This window comes from Lagenorhynchus albirostris, chromosome X (assembly GCF_949774975.1).
Source record: "Lagenorhynchus albirostris chromosome X, mLagAlb1.1, whole genome shotgun sequence".
NCBI classification, from domain to species: Eukaryota; Metazoa; Chordata; class Mammalia; order Artiodactyla; family Delphinidae; genus Lagenorhynchus; species Lagenorhynchus albirostris.
The window spans coordinates 116,751,386-116,776,743 of NC_083116.1; the positions used below are offsets into that span (position 1 = coordinate 116,751,386).

At 39.5% G+C, this 25,358-nt stretch overlaps 1 protein-coding gene across 1 annotated transcript in view; it reads right to left on the reverse strand.

Annotated features, from left to right (window-relative positions):
• PPEF1 (protein phosphatase with EF-hand domain 1) overlaps positions 1–25,358 on the reverse strand; it is a 145,049-nt gene that overhangs the window by 93,705 nt on the left and 25,986 nt on the right. Inside the window, exon 4 of the mRNA XM_060137592.1 lies at positions 21,810–21,963. Coding sequence (XP_059993575.1) covers positions 21,810–21,858 — 49 coding nt within the window. The 5' untranslated portion in view covers positions 21,859–21,963. The remainder of the gene's footprint in view (positions 1–21,809; positions 21,964–25,358) is intronic.

A 25,358-nucleotide genomic window follows, 5' to 3' on the forward strand; every position in this document is an offset into this window, starting at 1 on the left:
AACTGTGATCCAGGGCTTCCCTGGTGGCACAGTGGTTAAGAATCCGCCTGCCAATGCAAGGGACATGGGTTCAAGCCCTGGTCCAGGAAGATCCCACATGCCTTGGAGCAACTAAGCCCATGCGCCACAGCTACTGAGCCTGCACTGTAGAGCCCATGAGCCACAATTACTGAGCCCACGTGCCACAGCTGCTGAAGCCCACACACCTAGAGCCCCTGCTCCGCAACAAGGGAAGCCACCTCAATGAGAAGCCCACACACTGCAACAAAGAGTAGTCCCCACATGCCACAACTAGAGAAATCCCGTGTGCAGCAATGAAGATCCAACGCAGCCAAAAATAAATTAATTAATTAATTTAAAAAAATTTTAAAATTAAGAACAAGAAACTGTGATTCAGGAAGTTATAAATACCTACAAAAATGACAAAATCTTGTCATTACTAAAAACAGTCTAGAATTAGACAAGATCATTGCTTTGTATCCTGGGAACTTAGCTTGATAACCATCAGGTTAGGGGCCCCAAAATATGGCCAACAGAAAAGTGGGTTGTACTCCATTTGCACCTAAATATGGCTGGACAGAAATGTGGATTGAAATTCATTTGCTCTAAGGATCTTACCAAACTGCTACTGGCCCTCAGGGAAACTACAACAGCCATTAAGAGGAACATTACAATTAGAAAAGATCATTTAAGAAGTGCAGATGAGAGCTCTACCCACCACCAGTCCCTCCCATCAGACAACTTCCACAAGCCTCTTAGATAGCCTCATCCACCAGAGGGCAGACAGCAGAAGCAAGAAGAACTACAATCCTGCAGCCTGTGGAACAAAAACCACATTCACAGAAAGACAGACAAGATGACAGCCTGTGAAACAAAAAACACATTCACAGAAAGATAGACAAGATGAAAAGGCTATGTACCAGATGAAGGAACAAGATAAAACCCCAGAAAAACAACTAAATGCAATGGAGATAGGCACCTTCCAGAAAAAGAATTCAGAATAATGATAGTGAAGATGATCCAGGACCTAGGGAAAAGAATGGAGGCAAGGATGAAGAAGATGCAAGAAATGTTACCAAACCTCTAGAAGAATTCAAGAACAAACAAACAGAGATGAACAATACAATAACTGAAATGAAAACTACACTAGAAGGAATCAATAGCAGAATAACTGAGGCAGAAGAACGGATAAGTGACCTGGAAGACAGAATGGTGGAATTCACTGCTGCAGAACAGAATAAAGAAAAAAGAATGAAAAGAAATGAAGACAGCCTAAGAGACCTCTGGGACAACATTAAAGGCAACAACATTCACATTATAGGGGTCCCAGAAGGACAAGAGAGAGATAAAGGACCAGAGAAAATATTTGAAGAGATTATAGTCGAAAACTTCCCTAACATGGGAAAGGAAATAGCCACCCAAGTCCAGGAAGCGCAGAGAGTCCCATACAGGATAAACCCAAGGAGAAACACGCCGAGACACATAGTAATCAAATAGGCAAAAATTAAAGACAAAGAAAAATTATTGAAAGCAGCAAGGGAAAAACGACAAATAACATACAAGGGAACTCCCATAAGGTTAACAGCTGATCTCTCAGCAGAAACTCTACAAGCCAGAAGGGAGTGGCATGATATACTTAACGTGATGAAAGGGAAGAACCTACAACCAAGATTACTCTACCCAGCAAAGATCTCATTCCGATTTGATGGAGAAATCAAAAGCTTTACAGACAAGCAAAAGCTAAGAGAATTCAGCACCACCAAACAAGCTCTACAACACATGCTAAAGGAACTTCTCTAAGTGGGAAACACAAGAGAAGAAAAGGACCTACAAAAACAAACCCAAAACAATTAAGAAAATGGTCATAGGAACATACATATCGATAATTACCTTAAACGTGAGTGGATTAAATGCTCCAACCAAAGGACACAGGCTTGCTGAATGGATACAAAAACAAGACCCATATATATGCTGTCTACAAGAGACCCACTTCAGACCTAGGGACACATACAGACTGAAAGTGAGGGGATGGAAAAAGATATTCCATGCAAATGGAAATCAGAAGAAAGCTGGAGTAGCAATACTCCTATCAGATAAAATAGACTTTAAAATAAAGAATGTTACAAGAGACAAAGAAGGACACTACATAATGATTAAAGGGATCAATCCAAGAAGAAGATATAACAATTATAAATATATATGCACCCAACACAGGAGCACCTCAATACATAAGGCAAATGCTAACAGCTCTAAAAGAGGAAATCGACAGTAACACAGTAATAGTGGGGTCTTCAACACCTCACTTACACCAATGGACAGATCATCCAAACAGAAAAATAATAAGGAAACACAAGCTTTAAATGACACAATAGACCAGATAGATTTAATTGATATTTATAGGACATTCCATCCCAAAACAGTAGATTACACGTTCTTCTCAAGTGTGTACGGAACATTCCCCAGGATAGATCACATCTTGGGTCACAAATCAAGCCTCAGTAAATTTAAGAAAATTGAAATCATATCAAGCATCTTTTCTGACCACAACGCTATGAGATTAGAAATGAATTACAGAGAAAAAAACGTAAAAAACACAAACACATGGAGGCTAAAAAATACATTACTAAATTACCAAGAGATCACTGAAGAAATCAAAGAGGAAATCAAAAAATACCTAGAGACAAATGACAATGAAAACACGACAATCCAAAACCTATGGGATGCAGGAAAAGCAGTTTTTGTTTTTTTGGTTTTTTTGTTTTTTGCGGTATGCGGGCCTCTCACTGTTGTGGCCTCTCCCGTTGCGGAGTACAGGCTCCGGACGCGCAGGCCCAGTGGCCATGGCTCATGGGCCTAGTCGCTCTGCGGCATCTTCCTGGACCAGGGCACGAACCCGTGTCCCCTGCAACAGCAGGCGGACTCTCAATCACTGCACCACCAGGGAAGCCCAGGAAAAGCAGTTTTAAGAGGGAAGTTTATAGCTATACAAGCCTACCTCAAGAAACAAGAAAATCTCAAATAAACAATCTAACCTTACACCTAAAGGAACTAGAGAAAGAAGAACAAACAAAACCCAAAGTTAACAGAAGGAAAGAAATCATAAAGATCAGAGCAGAAATAAATGAAATAGAAACAAAGAAAACAACACCAAACATCAAAAAAACTAAAAGCTGGTTCTCTGAGAAGATAAAATTGATAAACCATTAGCCAGACTCATCAAGAAAAAGAGGGAGAGGGCTCAAATCAATAAAATTAGAAATGAAAAAGGAGAAGTTACAACAGACACCGCAGAAATACAAAGCATCCTAAGAGACTACTCCAAGCAACCCTATGCCAATAAAATGGACAACCTGGAAGAAATGGACAAATTCTTAGAAAGGTATAACCTTCCAAGACTGAACCAGGAAGAAACAGAAAATATGAACAGACCAATCACAAGTAATGAAATTGAAACTGTGATTAAAAATCTTCCAAGGAACAAAAATCCAGGACCAGATGGCTTCACAGGTGAATTCTATCAAACATTTAGAGAAGAGCTAACACCCATCCTTCTCAAACTCTTCCAAAAACTGCAGAGGAAGGAACACTCCCCAACTCATTCTCTTTTTTTTAAAATAAATTTATTTTTTTATTTTTTATTTTTTATTTTTTGCGGTACGCGGGCCTCTCACTGTTGTGGCCTCTCCCACTGCGGAGCACAGGCTCCAGACGCGCAGGCTCAGCAGCCATGGCTCACGGGCCCAGCTGCTCTGCGGCATGTGGGATCTTCCCGGACCGGGGCACGAACCCGTGTCCCCTGCATCGGCAGGCGGACCCTCAACCATTGCGCCACCAGGGAAGCCCTAAATAAATTTATTTATTTGGCTTTGTTAGGTCTTCGTTGTTGTGTGTGGGCTTTCTCTAGTTGCGGCTAGCAAGGGCTACTCTTTTTTTTTTTTTTTTGAAGTACGCAGGCCTCTCACTGTTGTGGCCTCTCCCGTTGCGGAGCACAGGCTCCGGACGCGCAGGCTCAGCGGCCATAGCTCACGGGCCCAGCCGCTCCGCGGCATGTGGGATCTTCCCGGAGCGGGGCACGAACCCGCATCCCCTGCATCGGCAGGCGGGCTCTCAACCACTGCGCCACCAGGGAAGCCCAGGGCTACTCTTCGTTGAGGTGCGCGGGCTTCTCCTTGTGATGCCGTCTCTTGTTGCAGAGCATGGGCTCCAGGCACGCAGGCTCAGTAGTTGTGGCACACGGGCTTATTTGCTCCGCGGCATGTGGGATCTTCCCAGACCAGGGCTCGTACCTGTGTCCCCTGCAATGACAGGCAGATTCTTAACCACTGCGCTACCAGGGACGCCCGTCCCAACTCATTGTATGAGGCCACCATCACCCTGATACCAAAACCAGACAAAGATACTACAAAAAAAGAAAATCACAGACCAATATCGCTGATGAATATAGATGCAAAAATCCTCCCTACCTAGGGAGACAAAAGACCTGTATGCAGAAAACTATAAGACACTGATGAAAGAAATTAAAGATGATACCAACAGATGGAGAGATATACCATGTTCTTTGATTGGAAGAATCAATATTGTCAAAATGACTATAGTGCCCAAAGCAATCTACAGATTCAATGCAATTCCTATCAAATTACCAATGGCATTTTTTACAGAACTAGAACAAAAAATCTTAAAATTTGTATGGAGACACAAAAGACCTCGATTAGCCAAAGCAGTCTTGAGGGAGAAAAACAGAGCTGGAGGAATCAGACTCCCTGACTTCAGACCATACTACAAAGATACAGTAATCAATACAGTATGGTACTGGCACAAAAACAGAAATATAGATCAATGGAACAGGATAGAAAGCCCAGAGACAAGCTCACGCACCTATGGTCAACTAATCTATGACAAAGGAGGCAAGGATACACTATGGAGAAAAGACAGTCTCTTCAACAAGTGGTGCTGGGAAAACTGGACAGCTACATGTAAAAGAATGAAATTAGAACACTCCCTAACACCATACACAAAAATAAACTCAAAATGGATTAGAGACCTAAATGTAAGAGCGGACACTACAAAACTCTTAACTGAAAACATAGTGAGAACACTCTTTGACATAAATCACAGCAAGATCTTTTTTGATCCACCTCCTAGAGAATGGAAATAAAAACAAAAGTAAACATATGGGACGTAATGAAACTTAAAAGCTTTTGAAAAGAAACCTACAAACAAGACAAAAAGATAACCGTCAGAATGGGAGAAAATATTTGCAAACAAGTCAACGGACAAACGATTAATCTCCAAAATATATAAACAGCTCAGGCAGCTCAGTATTAAAAAATCAAACAACCCAATCCAAAAATGGGCAGTTCTCCAAAGCAGACATACAGATGGCCAAGAAGCACATGAAAAGCTGCGCAACATCACTATTAGAAAAATGCAAATCAAAACTACAATGAGGTATCAACTCACTCCAGTTAGAATGGGCATCATCAGAAAATCTACAAACAACAAATGCTGGAGAGGGTGTAGAGAAAAGGGAACCCTCTTGCACTGTTGGTGGAATGTAAATTGATACAGCCACTACGGAGAACAGTATGGAGGTTCCTTTAAGAACTAAAAATAGAATTACCATATGATCCAGCAATCCCACTACTGGGCATATACCCAGAGAAAACCATAATTCAAAAAGACACATGCACCCCAGTGTTCACTGCAGCACTATTTACAATAGCCAGGTCATGGAAGCGACCTAAATGCCCATCGACAGAAGAATGGATAAAGAAGATGTGGTACATGGGCTTCCCTGGTGGCGCAGTGGTTGAGAGTCCGCCTGCTGATGCAGGGGACACAGGTTCGTGCCCCGGTCCAGGAAGATCCCACGTGCCGCGGAGCGCATGGGCCTGTAAGCCATGGCTGCTGAGCCTGCATGTCCAGAGCCTGTGCTCCGCAACAGGAGAGGCCACAACAGTGAGAGGCCCGTGTACTGCAAAAAAAAAAAAAAAAAAAGATTTGGTACATATTTACAATGGACTATTACTCAGCCATAAAAAGGAATGAATTTGGGTCATTTGTAGAGACGTGGATGGATCTAGAGACTGTCATACAGAGTGAAGTAAGTCAGAAAGAGAAAAACAAATATTGTATATTAACGCGTATGTGGAGCCTAGAAAATGGTACAGATGAACCGGTTTGCAGAGCAGAAATTGAGATACAGAAGTAGAGGTAAAACGTATGGACACCAAGGGGGGAAAGCCGCGGGGGGTGGGGGGGTGGGATGAATTGGGAGATTGGGATTGACATGGATACACTGATGTGTATAAAATGGATGACTGATAAGGAAAAAAAAAATGAAGTTCAGTTGAAAGTAGGGTTCCCAAATTAAACAAACTGAATGGGACATCTATTTTAATTGGTACGTAGAACCTTCCAAAAGGCTTCAGGACCCCAGAATAGCTTCATTGAAAATTTCATTGAAAAAGTCTAATGAAAAATTAAAGACACAAGAGGTACCTAAAACAAAAGATTGCAAGACAGACGCAACTTTTACTACTCGCCTCTATCGTCCTTTATTTGAGTACTCATTCTAGTAATCCTCAGTCTAAATTGTCTTTCCTAAAGAGACTACCAGACCATAAATGAAAGTCTGCCAAGTTATAGGCCTTACATATACCCCCATATCTACCCTTGAAGGAGGGCCCCCATATGGACCCCTCTCAGAGTTGATGAGACTCTGAGGGCCTTTATGGTAAACTGCTATGTTATTCCCTTAAGCAGCTAAGGGAAACTAAAATGAAATTAATGAAAAACCTTGACATCTGGTAGATACTGGAGCTACACCCTCTACTTTAAACCCCCCTCAGAGCCTGCAAATGGGATCCTGGGAAAACTGGCAGAAGCCAGCTAAGGGTGAGAATTCTTACCAGAGTCAGCTCTCCCAGATCTCTGTCTGTAGTACCCAAAAAGAGAAGAAAATAAAATAGTTTTTGCACCTTCTTTGGGGATGCCTCTTAAGTGCAAGGGGTTGTTCATTACTACCAGAAATATTTACTGCTTGTCCCAACTGAAAACTGACAAGATATTTAAAAGGATTTTTTTTTTAAGTAGCTCTGTGGTCAAAAGTTGGTCAGAAACTGGAAGATGATATTCAGAGTCTGATAGGAATATTTCTTTTAGGTGTCCTCCACTAAACCAAAATGAAACTATGCACCCAGAAGGAAAGAAAAACCTTCTAAAGCCTTTGTGAAAGAATTTACCAAAATCTTCCAAAGGAAAACAGCTCTAAGTCCAGAACATAGAAATTTTTTTTTTTTTGCGGTACGCGGGCCTCTCACCGTTGTGGCCTCTCCCATTGTAGAGCACAGGCTCCGGACGCACAGGCTCAGCGGCCATGGCTCACGGGCCCAGCCGCTCCGCGGCATGTGGGATCTTCCCGGACCGGGGCACGAACCCGTGTCCCCTGCATCGGCAGGCGGACTCTCAACCACTGCGCCACCAGGGAAGCCCCGGAACATAGAAATCTTTTAATTTCCATCTTGGTTAGAAATCTTGTTCCTGATATATATATATATATATATATATATATATATATATATATATATATGAAAAAGCAAATTAAGAATAATGTAGAATGTAGCTGAATAGGAGGATCAATCTATGAGGTCATTTAGGCTGCAACCCAATTCTTTGGGGAATTGAGAGCAACTATCCTTATCTTACAAATCTTTGCAAAACTAGAAATATAGCTCCAGAGGCAGTTCACAGTCCACCTATTCCTTTTACCAATCCCCAAATCTCTCCTATTTATCTCAAAAAGCTTGTAAGTATTGTAAACAATCTGGCCTTAGGAAACCAAAGTACTCCTTAGAGGAACTCGTATTCTTTTTCTGTACCTTTGAGATACAAATGTTCTACAGACTTCAGGGAGGTAATTCTTATCAGAATGTAAAGGAAAGGGGAAATGGTCCTTTGAAACCTAGGCAAATAAAAAATCTTTTAAGTGTCTTCCCCCAAAATATTAGTAAAAAATGCTTTAGCCATCGGAGCAGATAACCTTAACTTGTTCCATCTACCAGAAAAACAACTTAGATTCGTTCAACTTATTTTACAACTAGTCAATTACTGTACCTGATTCATGGCAGTAATTTTAAAACAGAAGCTATAAGGTCCCTGTTTGCAACTGTCTATTTATGTGTGTCTATGTATGTATTGTAGATGTACGGTATTTTCTACCTTCAGAGGGTATTGCCAAAATTAATTTGTAAAAGAGCTCTATTTAATTGGCTCAAAGAAATTAAGCACTTATATAAATTAAGTGAAATCAATAAATTGAATAGATGTAAATGGAATAAAAGTTTTTAGGTGAACTTTTTAAACGGTTTCTCCAAATCTTTTTGGTAACCTGAAAACTTAAAGTTTTGCCAAGTTAAGTTAAATTAAATGATGGACAGTCAACGAATAGACAGATCATTTCCAAATAAGATAGAATACTGAAATATTAATTATTGAACATAGATTTATCCACTTTGGGCTTCCTTTTACAGGGAAACTAAAGATATTTGGGTCTCCTAGTAAACATGGTTTCTGCCATGCTGAGAAATTTACTAAGAGAAAATTTAATTATAAAAAGTATAAAAAATTATAAAAAGTATTTATAAATTTGCCAAGCCATATAATGCTAAAATAAAAAGAAAGTTCATAATTGACCCAAAGCATAAATAAATAATCTATTTTTAAAAAAAAGTAATACTAAGCCTTTATGTTGTAATTGTACAGGTATATGTTATAAGTGTTCCAGAAACTATATGCAACTCCTAAAGTCTGATATGTATGTCCTGGTATAATGTTATCATCATAATTCCAGTTATCATTTTACAATATTGAGTGTCACAGAAATAACCAAACTTCCTTGCTAATTCTATTATAATAAACTCTCATCAGAACTCTAACAATGGGCATTTTTTTAAAGTTTTCTGTCGTTTATAGACAATTATTGTTTTAACTCAGATGCTTTTGCAAAAATGTTGCTGCAAAATTGCCTCATCTTCAAGGAGATTCATGGAAAGGACTCCAGCAAACACAAGTTTCTGGTAACTTTAAGATCATAAACTGAACTGGATAAGAATTTCTAGAACTAATGGAAAAAAACTGGATTAAAGCAGAACAAGAATTAATAATATGGGACTGAATGAACTGAAAAGGGTGATTATAATTTTTATTCCTTCTTGCTTGAAGCACTACTGGTTCTTTAATGTTTTGTTTTTCCAGATTTGAAGAAACTTTTTCTCTTAAGTTATCTATGACTTACAACAATTTGGTAAAGTATACTTTTGTAAACAAAGATGAAACATTTACTTTTTCTCCCTACCTGATCCCTCCAGAATTTGGAAACTCTTGAATATTCTTTTTATGGCAAAATAGTTAGTTATTTACATAAGTCCAATGAGAATCTGTTCTCCTTGCAACAGGACACAATTGGAAACACCGGTTATATTACCAAAACTTTAACTGGAATGTTATATTTGAGAGAGATGTACATAGACTCAGATATGACCAGACAGCTTTAAAGAACTAAGGTTGACTTTATGGAGCCAATAAAGCCCCTTGGAAAAATCGACCTGGTACCTTACTACAAGGTTCTAGCAAAGCAGTCTTAAAAAGAACTCATATGGTCAAGCACTACGCTTGCTACACCTATGTAAATAATCAGGCCAAGTATAACGCAAATAAATTAGTTTTACGGTGATTATCTTTGTTTTTTTAAAAATGGAGGTAGTTATAAAGATTATGTTTGCATCTTTGTAGATATTAGATTCTAATCCTGATAATTGTCTTTGAGATTTTGTTAAATACCTGTAAATTAGACCAGATCCTGAATTCTTCTAGTTTCCTCAAATACCTGGCTATAACTCACCAAACGAATGTTTCCAATTTTCTCCTACCCTTCTGATTTGGAATCACTAAGAACAAAGACTGCCCTTGAATCTCCTTGGAATGGACTATACCAGGTCTTCCTCACTACCCAGATGGCAGCCAAACTTTAGGAACTTGAACCTTGGGGACACATCTCACAGCTGAAGAAGGCTCCACCGGACATCTGGCCCTGCACAAATGGTAGAGACCTCCAAACCAAATCGACGAAGAAGAGAAGTAGCTGACATCAATGTGGACTGCTTCCTCCCAAGATGCTGGATCAAGACTTCATACTTTAAACATGAAACGCTTTCTTCTTCTCTTTCTTTCCTTTACCCTGGCATTGGCCTTGGAAAGGTAACACCATCACCTGTATCTCCCAGCCCATTGCTAAGGGGGGGTAACTTTTCACTGCTAGATTTGTCATTATCAAAAAAACTGATCTGTTCATTTATAGTATTACCTTAGTGGGAGTGCTTTGTGCCCTGACAGGATTTATCTTTGTCTGTGGTGATTATCATTCTCCTTGGGCCTATGAATACCTAGATGGCTGGCGCATAACTCGGCAATGCCTCTTCGGTTACCTAACTGTGCCCCTAACTGTCCACAGAGACACCTCATTGGTCAACTCTCCTGAATTTGCACTGTCAAGTTAGAAAGAACCTACCAGGAGGCTTTCATGATTCAGGATTTGCTTTCTTTGGCAGGTGCCTACTGCCCTGGTTAGAAGTAAATGCAAAGGAGCCTATGATCAGGAACCTCTCCTTAACTCTTGAAGATACTGCAGAATCTGTTGATAAAGCAATAGCTGCTCAGTGAAAATCCTTAGACTCTCTGGCCCAAGTTGTTTTTGATCATTGGATAACCCTAGATTATCTTTTAGCTTTGCAAGGAGGTGTCTGCTGTGGCCAACACCACCTGTTGCACCTGGATTAACATTTCTGGGGAAGTTGAAACTCAGCTACATACGATCACTGAACAAGTCACTTAAAAAGGTGACTCCTTCAATAGGGTCTTTCTTTGACTTATTTGATTTTGATTGGTTTGGGTCCTGGGGACCACAGCTTCGAAGTACACTCCAAACACTGGGAATTATCCTGCTTATCATAATCATAGTAGTCTCCCTGCTACACTGTATTCTCTCAAAAGTTTTTTTTTAATAAGATTTAATTTTATTTATTTTTGACTATGTTGGGTCTTTGTTGCTGTGCACGGACTTTCTCTAGTTGTGGCGAGCAGAGGCTATTCTTCGTTGCGGTGCACAGGCTTCTCGTTGCAGTGGCTTCTCTTGTTGCAGAACACGGGCTCTAGCTCTAGAGCGCAGGCTCAGTAGTTGTGGCACATGGGCTTAGTTGCTCTGCGGCATGTGGGAACCTTCCCAGGCCGGGGGTTGAACCCGTGTCCCCTGCATTGGCAGGCGGGTTCTTATCCACTGCGCCACCAGGGAAGTCCCCTCTCAAAAGCTTTAAATGCGTGATTGCAGCCACTCACCACCAAGCAAATGATCTCCCTAACACCGGAACATCAGAAAAGGAATAAAGAGAATGACCAACTTAAAAATTGTGAAACTGAAGTTGTGGCCTGTGTGTATCACAGAGATTAAGCAAATAACATTATGATCTGTGAATAGCACACAAAAGATCAACAAAAATCGTGAGAACTCAGAGCAGTAGCTGGGAGTGGCACTAACATCTTACATTTTTATCATATCTTTCAGGCTGAGAGTCTGATGAAAAAGGGGGCATTGTTAAAAAAGAAACAACAGGCCCAAAATGGAGTTACTTGTGCTAAGCTCCATGTCATCAAACTGAGACTTAATACCTAACCTAATTGCAGTTTCAGCCTCTCCTAGGAATGTAATCTTATCCAGTGGGGAATTTCCTGGCCAGCACTAGTGAGGTAATCAACCTGATAGACCCCTGTCTTCCCCCAAAGGAAGATGAACTTGCCTGAAATATTCCATTCTTTTCATTTTTGACTTCCTTGTCCCACTCCCTTTCTGCCTTTAAAAACCTCTCCTTTTCTGCAGCTTTTTGGAGCTCCTTTCTATTTTTTAGATGGAATGCTGCCTGATTCATGAATCATTCAATAAAGTCAATTAGATCTTCAAATTTGCTATGTTGAATTTTATTTTTTAACAGATTGCTGCTTAGTATTTTTAAATTTTTAAGCAAAAATACAGAACAAATATTTTTTAGAAGAACAATGTCCATTAGAGAAAATTTCCATTTGTCATAGCTTAAAGAATCAAACTTCAAAACCAAAAATGCTAGGTAGCCTTTGCAGCACTGAGAGAAAATGAATAAATGCATTTCTAAGTGGTCTCAAGGGAAAAAATAAAAGAAAATATAGTGTTCTCAACGTGGTCTACAAGAAAAAAAAGGCAACAGATTATTAATTCAAAACCCATCAGTATAAAATTTTAAGTGTAAAGTGAAGTTCAGAAGAAGGAAACTGCAATGTTTAATTTCTGGGTGTTGGATAAATTCCAATTTTACAAGTCAGGGCAGCATATCAAAAGGAGCATGAACTCTGGAAACTGTCAAAGCTGGTTCCAATTCAGGTTCAGCCATCAACTAGTACATGACTTTGGGCAGCTCTCTAAGTCTCGATTTCTTCACGTGGAAAAAGAAATTAATTAAAGCTTCCTCCAAGAGTTTTGGCAAGAAATAGAAATAATATATGTAGTAGGCACTCAATAAATGATAGCTGTTATTACTCTCTTCCCTATTGCATATCACAAAAGAATCAAAAAATAACAACAATAATAATACAACAACAACGCTACTTCTCTACATGGAAGGGGGATAGCCCATAAGAAAGGGATAGTCTCAATTTTATATGCAGGCTACTCTTTCTCAAAAATGCCATGATACTCCAGAGGCAGAGAACTGTGCTGGGGCTGAATGACCAACGTAGGGAAAAACCCTTCACACTAGTCAGAAGTAAGCTCTAGGCCTGGCTCTGCCACTTACTAGCCATGTGTTCTTAAGCAAATCACTTTGCCTTTCAAAGCCTCAGTTTCCTTTTCTGCAATTTGAGAACAACCCTTCACAGGTTGTGAAGATCAAATGTATGTGAAAGGACTTGTCCAACTATAAAAGCACTATGCAAATAAAAGGTACTTTACATAAGTACATTTAATTAAAGCGAGTTTCCAAGAACAGCAACTTTGGAAGGCACGATAAAAGCATGTAATGATTGACGGCAAAAAACACTGTAGTCAGAACACTTTGGGTTCAAATCCCAACTCCGGCAATTGTTAGTTATATAACCTTGACAAGTGCTTACCTTACTGAGCACAAGCTTCTTCATCAGTACAAAAAGCAATAACACTTTACTCAGGTTTATTGTAAGGATTAAGTAAAATATATGTAGCACACTCTCTGGAATACAGTTAGTAATAAGGAAATAATAACTATTATTTTCTATCAAGACCTTTCAAAACATTCACAGCCCTTGACACAGAAATTTCATGTCTAATCACTTGAATATGGGAATAATCCAAAATAAGGAAAAATATTTACATGAAGAAATTCTTCAATGTGTTGTTTATATTAGTTAAAAAAAAGTCCAATATTAGAGGAATAATTAACTATATTATGGCCTATCCACTAATGAAACATTTAGTAATGGCTAAAATGATGTTTACAAAACATTTATAACAACTTGAGAAGTGTTTACATAACAATGTCTTAGTGCCAAAAGCGAGGCTATAAAAAAATTATCATTTAGGGTGATCAAAAATATACACTAAAAAAATACATATATACTATACCAAAAAAAACTGGGTAGTAGACTGATGAGTAATTATTAATTATTTCCAACTGCTTTTCTATATCTTACAATATTCTGAATGAGAAAAACTTTTTATGGTAAATGTAAGTAAACACAGTATATCAGTTTTCAGCAGATTTATTATTATGAAATTATAATAAACACTGATTGATATATTCAACAAGAGATAATGGAAGAATAAGGGAATACTCTGAACAAGTATGTGCTAATAAATAATTTAGATGAAATGAACCCATTCTTAAAAGGACACAAACTACTGAAAATGACTGAAGAATAGGAAATCTGAATAGACCTATAACAAGTAAAGAGTAGAATAAGTAATCAAAAAACTACCCACAAAGAAAGGCCCATGCCCAGATGGCTTCACTGACAAATTCTACCAAACATTTAAAGAATTAATCCCAATTCTTCACAAACTTTTCTAAAGTATGGAAGAGATGGAATACTTTCCAACTCATTTTTTAAGGCTACTACTACCCTGATATCAAATCTAGACAAAGACATCACAGGAAAAGAAAAATAGAGACCAACATCTCTTTTGAATACAGATGTAAAAATCTGAAACAAAATACTACCAAACTGAATCCAGTAACATATAAAAAGGATTACATAGAGAGCTTCCAGGTTGGTGAACTCATGGTGGCTTGGAGAGGGCACAGAAGCTCGCACCCTTCCTGTAGCCTTGCCTAAGCATGTTTTCTCATAAACCGCTTCCCACCGGCCACAAAGCTCAGACCACCTGCCAGCACTGGGAGGAGGCTGGTGTCCATCCGCCATGATGCCTCAATGTGCACCTTTGGCCACTTGCTCACTCGAAGACGTTCAAAGGTGCATGACTATTTGATCACCCAGCACAGGGATAAATGTCAATCACACCTCACTATGACAGAAACATCAGATAACCTTGGCCACAAGATCAACTCATGAAACGATACGAAGTTTTCCTGTGGTGTTCTCCTAAGATGATGGTAACAATGTTGTGTCAAGGATGAAAGAAGCTACACTCTATAATAAGAGCTCTATACATAACATATATGATCAGAATACAAAAGTGTCAAGGATACGCTATTTTCTGAAATCAGTTTCCATTTCTGATCATCTATCTGTTAACCTAAACTAGGAATCATCTAAGATAAAGTCTGTCCCTCACAACATTCAAAAGTCTAATGTAGGAGAGGAATCAGATGGCAGAATAGAAGGATATGGAGCTCACTTCCTCCCACAAACACATCAAAAATCCATCTTCCTGTGGAACAATTCTCAAAGAATACCTACTGAACGCTGGCAGAAGATATCAAGACACCCAAAATTACAAGAAAAGTCTCCACGTAACCAGGAAGACCCCTCAATGCTTTTATCTGGATTCATGTTTAAAATGGGAGAGATTTCGTCCTTCATATTCCCCTGTAAATTCTCAGCATGGAACAGAGACGCCAGTGCCTGCTATGTTCTCAGTATTTCTGGCAGAATGAATGAATGAAACCATCATACATATTACTTCATGTTATATAAAACCACATTTATCGTTCAGAGCATTTGTGCTTTCTCAATATTTTCATGCATCATCAATATAGGTGTATTATATTCAGGAATAAGTAAAACAGTGCTTGTTTAAAAAAATAGAGTTTAGGGACTTCCCTGGTGGTGCAATGGATAAGACTACGTGCTCCCGATGCAGGGGGCCCGGGTTCGATCCCTGGTCAGGGAACTAGATCACACATGCATGCCACAACTAAGAGTTTGAGTGCCACAACTAAGGAGCCAGTGAGCTGCAACTAAGGAGCCCATGTGCCGCAACTAAGGAGCCAGCAAGCCACAACTAAGGAGGCTGCCTGCCACAACTAAGGAGCCCACCTGCCACAACTAAGGAGCCCACCTGCCACAACTAAGACCCCGTGCAACCAAATAAATAAATATTTTTTTAAAAATAGAGTTTAGGGGATTAAGAGGTACAAATTATTATGTATAAAATAAGCTACAAGGGGCTTCCCTGGTGGCACAGTTGTTGGGAGTCTGCCTGTTGATGCAGGGGACATGGGTTCGTGCCCCGGTCCAGGAGGATCCCGCTTGCCGTGGAGCGGCTGGGCCCGTGGGCCATGGCCGCTGAGCCTGCGCGTCCGGAGCTTGTGCTCCGCAGCGGGAGAGGCCACAGCGGTGAGAGGCCTGCGTAACGCAAAAAAAAAAAAAAAAGCTACAAGGATGTATTGTATAACATGGGGAATATAGCCCATATTTTATAATAACTATAAATGGAGTATAACCTTTAAAAATTGTGAATCACTATATTATTTACCTGAAACTTATATAATATTATACATCAACTATACTTCAACTAAAGAGAAAAAAATAGAGTTTATAAAGGTAATGCATGCAAGACCTCTTCAATAAAACCAGGTGGCAACTGCAAACAGAAAAAAAAAAAGGATTATATACCATGATCAAGTGGGATTTATGCCAGGAATACAGAGTTGGTTCAATATCTGAAATTCAATTAATGTACAGTACATCATAGAATAAAGAACAAAAACTACATGATCATCTCAATACATGCAGACAAGGCATTTGACAAAATTAAATACCACTTTTTAATTTAAAAAAAACAATCAATAAACTAGTATTAGGAATGAACTTCCTCAACCTGATAAAGAGCATCCACAAAAAAGTCACAGCTAATATCACACTTAAAGGTGAAAGACTGAATGCCTTCCCCCTAAGATTAAGAACAAGACAAGGAAGCCTACTCTTGCTTTTCTATTTTACAGTGACTGAGACTGTAGCCAGGATAGTCAGGCAATAAAGTGAAATCAAAGGCACAGAATAGAAAGGAGGAAGCAAAACTTCCTCTATTTGCAGATGACATGATTTATAAATAGAAAATCCTAAGGGATCCACTAAAAATCAATTAGAGCTAATAAATGAGTTTAGCAAAGTCTCAGGATACAAGATCAATCAATATACAAAAATCAATTGTTTTTCTGTACACTTGCAATGAACAACCCCAAAATGAAATTAAAATGACAATTCCATTTATAATAGCATCAAAAAGAATAAAACACTTGGGCTAGATTTAACAAAAGAAGAGTAAAACTTAAACTCTGAACACTACAAAACATCGCTGAAAGAAATTAAAGACCTCAATAAATGGAAAGCTATCCTGTGTTCATGAATCAGATGATTTAACTGTTAAGATGACAATACTTCCCAAACTGATCTACCGATTCAACGTAATCCACATCAACATTCCAGCTGGTTTCTTTTGAGAAACTGATCCTAAAATTCATATAGAAATGCAAGGGACCCAGAAAGCCAAAACAATCTTGAAAAAGAGAAACAAAGTTGAAGGATTCACACCTCCAATTTCAAAACTTTCTACAAAATCTACAGTAAGCAAGACAGTGTGGTACTGGCATAAGGATGGACATATAGATCAATGGAACAGAACTCAGAGTCCAGAAATAAACCCTGACATTTATGGTCAATTGATTTTTTAAAAATAAATAAATTTATTTATTTATTTATTTTTGGCTGGGTTGGGTCTCTGCTGCTGTGTGCGGGCTTTCTCTAGTTGCGGCAAGCAGGGTCTACTCTTCGTTGTGGTGCACAGGCTTCTCATTGCAGTGGCTTTTCCTGATGCACAGCACAGGCTCTAGGCACGTGGGCTTCAGTAATTATGGCTCGCGGGCTCTAGAGCGCAGGCTCGGTAGTTGTGGCACACAGGCTTTGTTGCTCCGCAGCATGTGGGATCTTCCCGGACCAGGGATTGAACCCGTGTCCCCTGCATTGGCAGGCAGATTCTTAACCACTGCGCCAGCAGGGAAGCCCTGGTCAATTGATTTTTGACAAGAGCGCCAAGATCGTTCAATGGGGAAAGAATAGTCTTTTCAACAAATGGTGCTGGGACAACTAGATATTCACATGCAAAGGATAAATTTATATCCCTACCTCATACCATATATGAAAATTAACTCAAAATTGATCAAGAACTAAATGTAAGACCTAAAAATACAAAATTCTTAGAAGAAAACATAAGCACAAATAATCTTGACTTTGGCCCCAAAGCACAAGCAACCAAAGAAAAAATAAATTGGACTTCATCAAAATTAAAATCTTTGTGCTTCAAAGAACATCATCAAGAAAATGAGAAGAAGGCTTCCCTGGTGGCGTGGTGGTTGGGAGTCTGCCTGCCGATGCAGGGGACACGGGTTCGTGCCCCGGTCCGGGAAGATCCCACGTGCCGCGGAGCAGCTGGGCCCATGAGCCATGGCCGCTGGGCCTGCACGTCCGGAGCCTGTGCTCCGCAACGGGAGAGGCCACAACGGTGAGAGGCCCGCGTACCGCAAAAAAAAAAAAAAAAAAAAAAGAAGAAAAAGAAAATGAGAAGACAACCCACTGAATGGGAGAAAATATTTGCAAATCATACATTTGATAAGGAGCTTGTAACTAGAATATTTTAAAAACTCTTACAAAAAAATATAAAAATAAATAACTCAATTAAAAAATTAGCAAATGGGACTTCCCTGGTGGTGCAGTGGTTAAGAATCTGCCTGCCAATGCAGGGGACATGGGTTCGAGCCCTGGCCCGGGAAGATCCCACATGCCGCAGAGCAACTAAGCCCGTGTGCCACAAGTACTGAGCCTGCGCTCTAGAGCCCGCGAGCCACAACTACTGAGCCCATGTGCTGCAACTACTGAAGCCCGCACGCCTAGAGCCCATGCTCCGCCACAAGAGAAGCCACCACAATGAGAAGCCCCCACACCACAACAAAGAGTAGCCCCTGCTCGCCACAACTAGAGAAAGCCCGTGCACAGCAATGAAGACCCAACACAGCCAAAAAAAAACACATCAAATGATCTGAATGGTATTTCCCCAAAGAAGATCTACAAATGTCTAATGAACACATGAAAAGATCCTCAACATCATTAGTCATTAGGGACATTCAAATAAAAACCCTAATGAGATACCACTCCATACCCACTAGGATGGGTATAATCAAAAGGACAGACAATAACAAGTGTTGCTGAGGATGTGGAGAAATAAGAACCCTCATACTTTCCTGGTGGGAATATAAAATGGTGCAGCGACTTGGGAAAACAGTTTAGAAGTTTCTCAAAATGTTAAACATTGAGCTACCATATGACCCAGCAATTCTACTCATAAGTCTATAGCCAAGAGAACTGAAAACATGTTTTATATAATAACTTTTACGTGAATGTTCATAGTAGCATTGCTCACTATAGCGAAAAAATAGAAACAATCCAAATGCCCATCAACTGATGATTGGATGAATACAATGTAACATATTCATACAATGGAATATTATTCAGCATTAAAAAGGAATGAAGTTCTGATTCATGATACAACATGGATGAACTTTGAAATACAACACTGAATAAAAGAAGTCAGACACGAAAGACTCCATATTGTCTGATTACATTTATATGAAATGTCCAGAACAGCCCAAATATATAGAGACAAAAGGAGATTTGTGATTACCTAGGGCTGTGGAGGTATAGGGTAGGAGAGTAACTGCTAATGGTTTGGGGGGCGGGGGATGAAAATGTTCTAAAACTGACTGTGGTGATGATTGTACGGCTCTATGAATATACCAAAAATTCACTGAAGTTTACACTTTAAACTGGTGAATTGTGTAGTATGTGAATAATAAAGCTGCTATTATTAAAAAGTGATCCAGGAAAACAGTTTGGCATTTCCTCAAAAAGTTAACCACAAAACTACCATATGACCCTGAAATTCCTACTACTAGGTATATACCCCAAAGAACTGAAAACAGGGCCTCAAATAAGTACACGTACACTCATGTGCATAGCAGCACTATTCACAATAGCCAAAAAGGTGGAAAAAACCCAGATGTCCATCAAATGAATGGACTAAAAAATGAGATATATTCATACGATGAAATATTATCCAGCCTTAAAAATGAATGAAGTACTGATACATGCTACAACACGGATGAACCTCAAAAACATTATGCTAAGTAAAAGAAGCCAGACAAAAGGGTCACATCGAGTATGATTCTATTTATATGACATGTCCAGAACAGGTAAATGCATAGAAAAAGAATACAGATGGGTGGTTGCCAGGTGCTGGGGGAAGAGGAAATAGGGAGAAACTGCTTAATAAATAACGGACTTTACTTTGGAGTGATGGAAATGTTCAAGAACGAGATAGAAGTGGTGGTTACACAACTTTGTGTAAATGGCACTTAACTGTTCCTTTTAAGATGGTTAATTTTGGGCTTCCCTGGTGGCACAGTGGTTAAGGATCCGTTTGCCAGTGCAGGACACAAGGGTTCAAGCCCTGGTCCGGGAAGATCCCACATGCCTTGGAGCAACTAAGCCCATGCGCCACAACTACTGAGCCTACGCTCTAGAGCCCGTGAGCCACAACTACTGAGCCCACGTGCCACAACTACTGAAGCTCGTGTGCCTAGAGCACATGCTCTGCAACAAGAGAAGCCACTGCAATAAGAAGACAGTGCACCACAACGAAGAGTAGCTCCCGCACGCCGCAACTAAAGAAAGACCGCGCAGCTACGAAGACCCAGCACAGCCAAAAATAAATAAATTTATTTTTAAAAAGATGGTTAATTTTGTGTTACATGAATTTCACCTCAATAAATTATTTAAAAGAAACAGCAATCCAAAAATTGAAGTTAATGTTCCCATTTGCATGCAACATTTTAAAAGCTGAAAAGTATTTCAAAAAGAGAGAATTTACGTTTACGTTTTTATGTTTTGTTTTGTTTTGTTTTTGTGGTATGTGGGCCTCTCACTGTTGTGGCCTCTCCTGTTGCGGAGCACAGGCTCTGGACACGCAGGCTCAGCGGCCATGGCTCACGGGCCCAGCTGCTCCACGGCATGTGGGATCTTCCCGGACCGGCGCACGAACCCGTGTCCCCTGCATCGGCAGGCGGACTCTCAACCACTGCGCCACCAGGGAAGCCCTACGTTTTTTTTAACCTAAGAAATTTGGCTAAATTTTTAAAACTCTGGGTAAGCTTAGATATAAAAAGAGAATAACTCTCTTTACTCTCATAATAAATTACTACCATGGAATTAGTTCAGTTAGAGCTTTTGAAAGATTTATTTCATGACATGCTTACAGATCTGAAAGAGTTAGTGCATCTCCTGTTGCCCCACTGTCAGAGATTAACTTGCTAACTCACTGGCACAAGTCAGCTGGGAGAGAGACCAACATGTGATTCCCAAAGGAAAACATTCCACACTAATTAGAATAGAATACTCTGTATCCTAAACTCCGCATCTTAAGCCTGAGTAAACTGCTAAAACCAAGATGTGGAACAGAAATTGGGAAAATTATCTATAACCTAGATAACAAAGGAATGGAGTTTAAGAGCAAGTTATTCACACAAGCACCGCAGCTTGTTTGTTTCTGGTTTAATTTGCATGTGGAGACTATGTCCGTTAAACACTCAAGTGAGTTTCAAATAGATTCTAGTATCTATGAGAAAGAACATCAGTACAATATAAACAAAGGAAATACTGAAGCCTCTAATTACATGGGGGTAGTGGGGGGCACATCATCTATTCAGAAACAACACACTTTTCAGGAAGCAGATAATCTAGCATTTCTCAAATTCTACGTAGAATATTCTAAAAACATGAAGCAAATCTCATGAAGTTCTGTATTGAATAGCTATAAAAAATCTGATCGAGTTATAAAATCTAATAAAAATTCAATGATGCTACCAAATGTCACATAGGTATGGATAGAGCTATTTATAAACGTACTGAATAAACATATAAATTTACAGAGAGGCTTTCTTGTTCCCTGCCACTGAGTTTTAAATTGAGATTTTATATTGGTACATTTTCAACTGAAATCAAATCAAACATAAAATATCTCTCAGATAATACTTTATGGCACATCATATATTCAAAGCTACATCTTCCTAAAGGTAGTTTCCAACGTTATCCCAATTTAACCTTCAGTTCAAGTGATGATGCCTCGTGCAAAATCACTCTGGGCAGCTTGAGAACTGTGTGCGTAAATGAGAAAGGGGCAGAGGGTGAACCCAGCTCACTCTCCCCTTTTGATCCAGGAAGACAGGCGCACTCCTAGCACTCACCTTTCTCAGATTTCTTGTCTTTCATTGAAGATGACGTGCCACAGCCCATGTCTTGTAAATCATGAATCAACTTCTCACTCTAAAACAGGGTGAAAAGTGCTTCCCTTTACTCTGCGAGGAGCCCCTCCTGACTGATCCACTTCGGTCACAGATCCTGATGAGGAGGACACACGAGGGAGGAAGGAAAGCGGCCGTTAACAAGGTGTCTAAGGGCTGCTCAGCAGGATTCATTTTACGCTTCTTCTCAACTGCTGTTCATCATATGATATGGAAAGTGATCAGACATAGTCTAATCCTGGTTTATTTTCCAAAACACAGAAGCAGCAACAGAGCAGCTGTACATTGCTTTTCTGCAACACATAAATTACATTTTCCCCGTGTCTAGGTCAGATCAATACTCTATAAAATAAAGCATTAAAATGAAAAGAAAAATGGAAATGGAAGATCATACAATTTTCTAATTGAAATATAGGGAATGGGATATGAAAGGATCTGACATAATTTAACTGTTTTGCTTTTAAGCTCAAAATAGTTAAATCTATCTGGGCTTTTAAAAACACAAATTGGAGAATGGCTATGAGACAACAACAACATATTTATACAACTATGCCAAAATTCAAATCAAAATGAGTTCTTTGACACTATTTCTCAGAATCAGTCAGGGCACTTATTTTTTTTTTTAAAAAAAAAAAAGGAGGCTTCAAGGCCTCCCCAGAAACTAAAGCATCAGAATCCAGGAAGTTCCCTTTTCAAACAAGCTCTCCAGGCATTTCTGAGGCCCCTCCAAAGTCTGCCCTTGCACTCACCAGGCCTTCCGATGGCTCAGCTGAGACTGTTACATTGGATCTTCCACAATCACTCCATGGGAGTTTTCAACAAAATTCCTTTCTGTAGTAATCCCACCTCATGCCTTTTTAGGGTGATGTTTCCTTTATTTCGTGATACTCCAAACCAGCCTGTGCTAATCTATTTGCATTTCTTGATAGTAACAAAGTCAAAGAACAACTGACTTGGGACTCTGCCAGGCATGCCTATTTTTCCGTTAGTACTACACTAAACGCTGCAAGATTGCGACTCAATGAAAGAAAGGGGCAAAACAAAATGAGCAAAATATCTGAATTATGGAAATATTTTTAAAACAATAACCTTAATAAAGATATTCTGATCAGAGCTAGGCTTGATTCTATTATGTATTGAATTAATTAACCCTCCTAAACTTTGGGTTGTTTCCAAATTTGAGAGGCATTTCTTACATATCTCTCTTATCTACATCAGGCGTAAAAAATGTTAACAGGGTCAGCTCCAAGGGCAGAAAACCCTTGTGGCATTCCACTCCAGACCAATCTCTAGGGTTACTACAGACGCATTACATTCACACTCTCCTACTCCTTCAGTTAGGTGGTAAATTTACCCATCGTAAGCATCCACTTACTTATCTATGAGACGTCCTGGTAAATTTCGCTAACTATTTTAATGAAATTAAGATATATAATTTGACACCTTGACATTCCAGGCTAGCCAGCAGCAGCAGAAGAAAAAGAGGAGGAGGAGGAAGAGAAGAAGGAAGGAAGGAGGAAGAAAGGAAGGAAGGAAGGAAATCAGTTTGCCATTACTTTTAATAACAGAATTATAGACGTTTAAAGGTGGTAGACTTTTAGAATTACCCAGAATTTACACAAAGTGCAAGAAAACCAAGCCCCTTGTCTAAAGTCATATAGACAAACTGGCTGTCAAACTCTGTTGCATATTAGCATCACCTGGGGAGCTTTTAAAACTCCCAATGCTCAGACGGCACCTCACCAAATTAGTCTCTGGGGATTTAAAACATAGTGATGCCTGGGTCCCATCCCCAGAGATTCTGAGGTAATTGGTATTGAGTGGGGTTTGGGCATCAGGGGCGTTAAAAGCTCCCCAGGTGATTTTAATGTGCAGCAAAGTTTGCCATTCTCTACTGCAGACAATGTTCTAGGGAACCCATAGTGATGCCTAGTGATCATCACATTTGCCTCTAAATGCTTTGACTCCATCTGTTTGGAACAGAATTTTTCCAGAGGTCATGTCAGGCTTATAAGGCAGTGGCTTCTGGCATCTACTCTTTGCTTGTTTTTGAAATTGGGGCACTATTTACTCATCACCTCTGCTCTCTCCATTCTCAGACATTTCTCAAAGGTTATCTGCAGTGCCTATGAGAACACGTCTGCTGGGTTCTTTCTCACCCTTTGAAGTAGTTCATTTGGTCCCGGTGAGTTTCTCCAAGTGCCTAGATCCATGCTCTCCTATATGAGCACCACAAAACTTACCAGGGGAGATTATTTTAAAATGCAGACTCCCAGGCTTTACTGCCAATACTTGGATTCAAGCAGTCCAAGGGGGCCTGGGAATGTGCAATTAAAAGTGCACCCTTCATGGGACTTCGACACAAGCACTCCCCATATCTCAGTTTGAGAAAAACTGCTCTCCATATCTCCCTTGGGCTTTGCTTCCATCTTTATGCTATTTTTTTCTACCCCTTTTTATGAATACATAAGAGTTAGGCATTGAGTAGGCAACACTGATGCTACGATAGGAAGTGATATATTTCAAACTCAATTTTTTTTTCCAGAAAAAAAAAGCAATCTCTCTCCAAAGGCATTTGGTTCTCAGCCACTCCTCAGTCAATTCATTACACAACAAACAGAAGTCCATATAAAAGATTCACTAGGAACTAAAAAGCATCAAACTTGAATATATTTCTGCTAGACTGTAAGCTCCATGGGTACCTTTGTTTCTAAATACTCTTTGAATCTCTGGCACCTACACAGTGCATTTCACATAGCAGGTGCTTGATAAATGCCAAATGAATGAATGAATGAATGAATGAATAAGGGAATGCATATTTCTAAGCCAGGGTCCTTTAAAAAATTAATGCTAAAAGTAATTATTAGTCCATCATTTCGTGCACAGATACATGCTATTTGATTACACAAAAGCCTTTTATTAAACCAGAAAATGGGTAGTACTTATATATTCATTTTTAAAGAAAAACTTTAAATCATGATAGAAAGAAATGAGCATTGTTCTAGAATTCTTGGGTTATTAGAAAAAAATAATTTGCTATTAGAATTTTTACATTATTAAATAATAATAATTTAATTTCCTTAGGTAACAGGTAAAACAAAACAAAAGAGTCAGCTCATTTTAATTCTCACCAAAACAAGAGCTGGTTAAGGCCAGGTGCCACTTACTACTCCCATACACTACCCAACCTAGACTGCAATCACCCACTTAAAGGCTGAGAGGGACGCACGTTTGTAAGCAGTGTATGTCCCTTTGAGGACAACCCTGGGTGGTGCAAAGCTGATAAAAATGATTTGGGAATTTTCCATTATTTGGGACAAGCTAAGCTTCTTCCACTCCCTGCCCTCTGTCAGCATCAGATAAACAGCGTGCTAAAGACGTCTCTGAAGAAATGATTTCCCTAGTGCCTGAAAGGAGTTCTCCAGCTCAAGAGGTGGGTAGTCTTTGCAGCATTCACAAAGACCCAAGGATGCCGTAGTCAGTGACATAAAC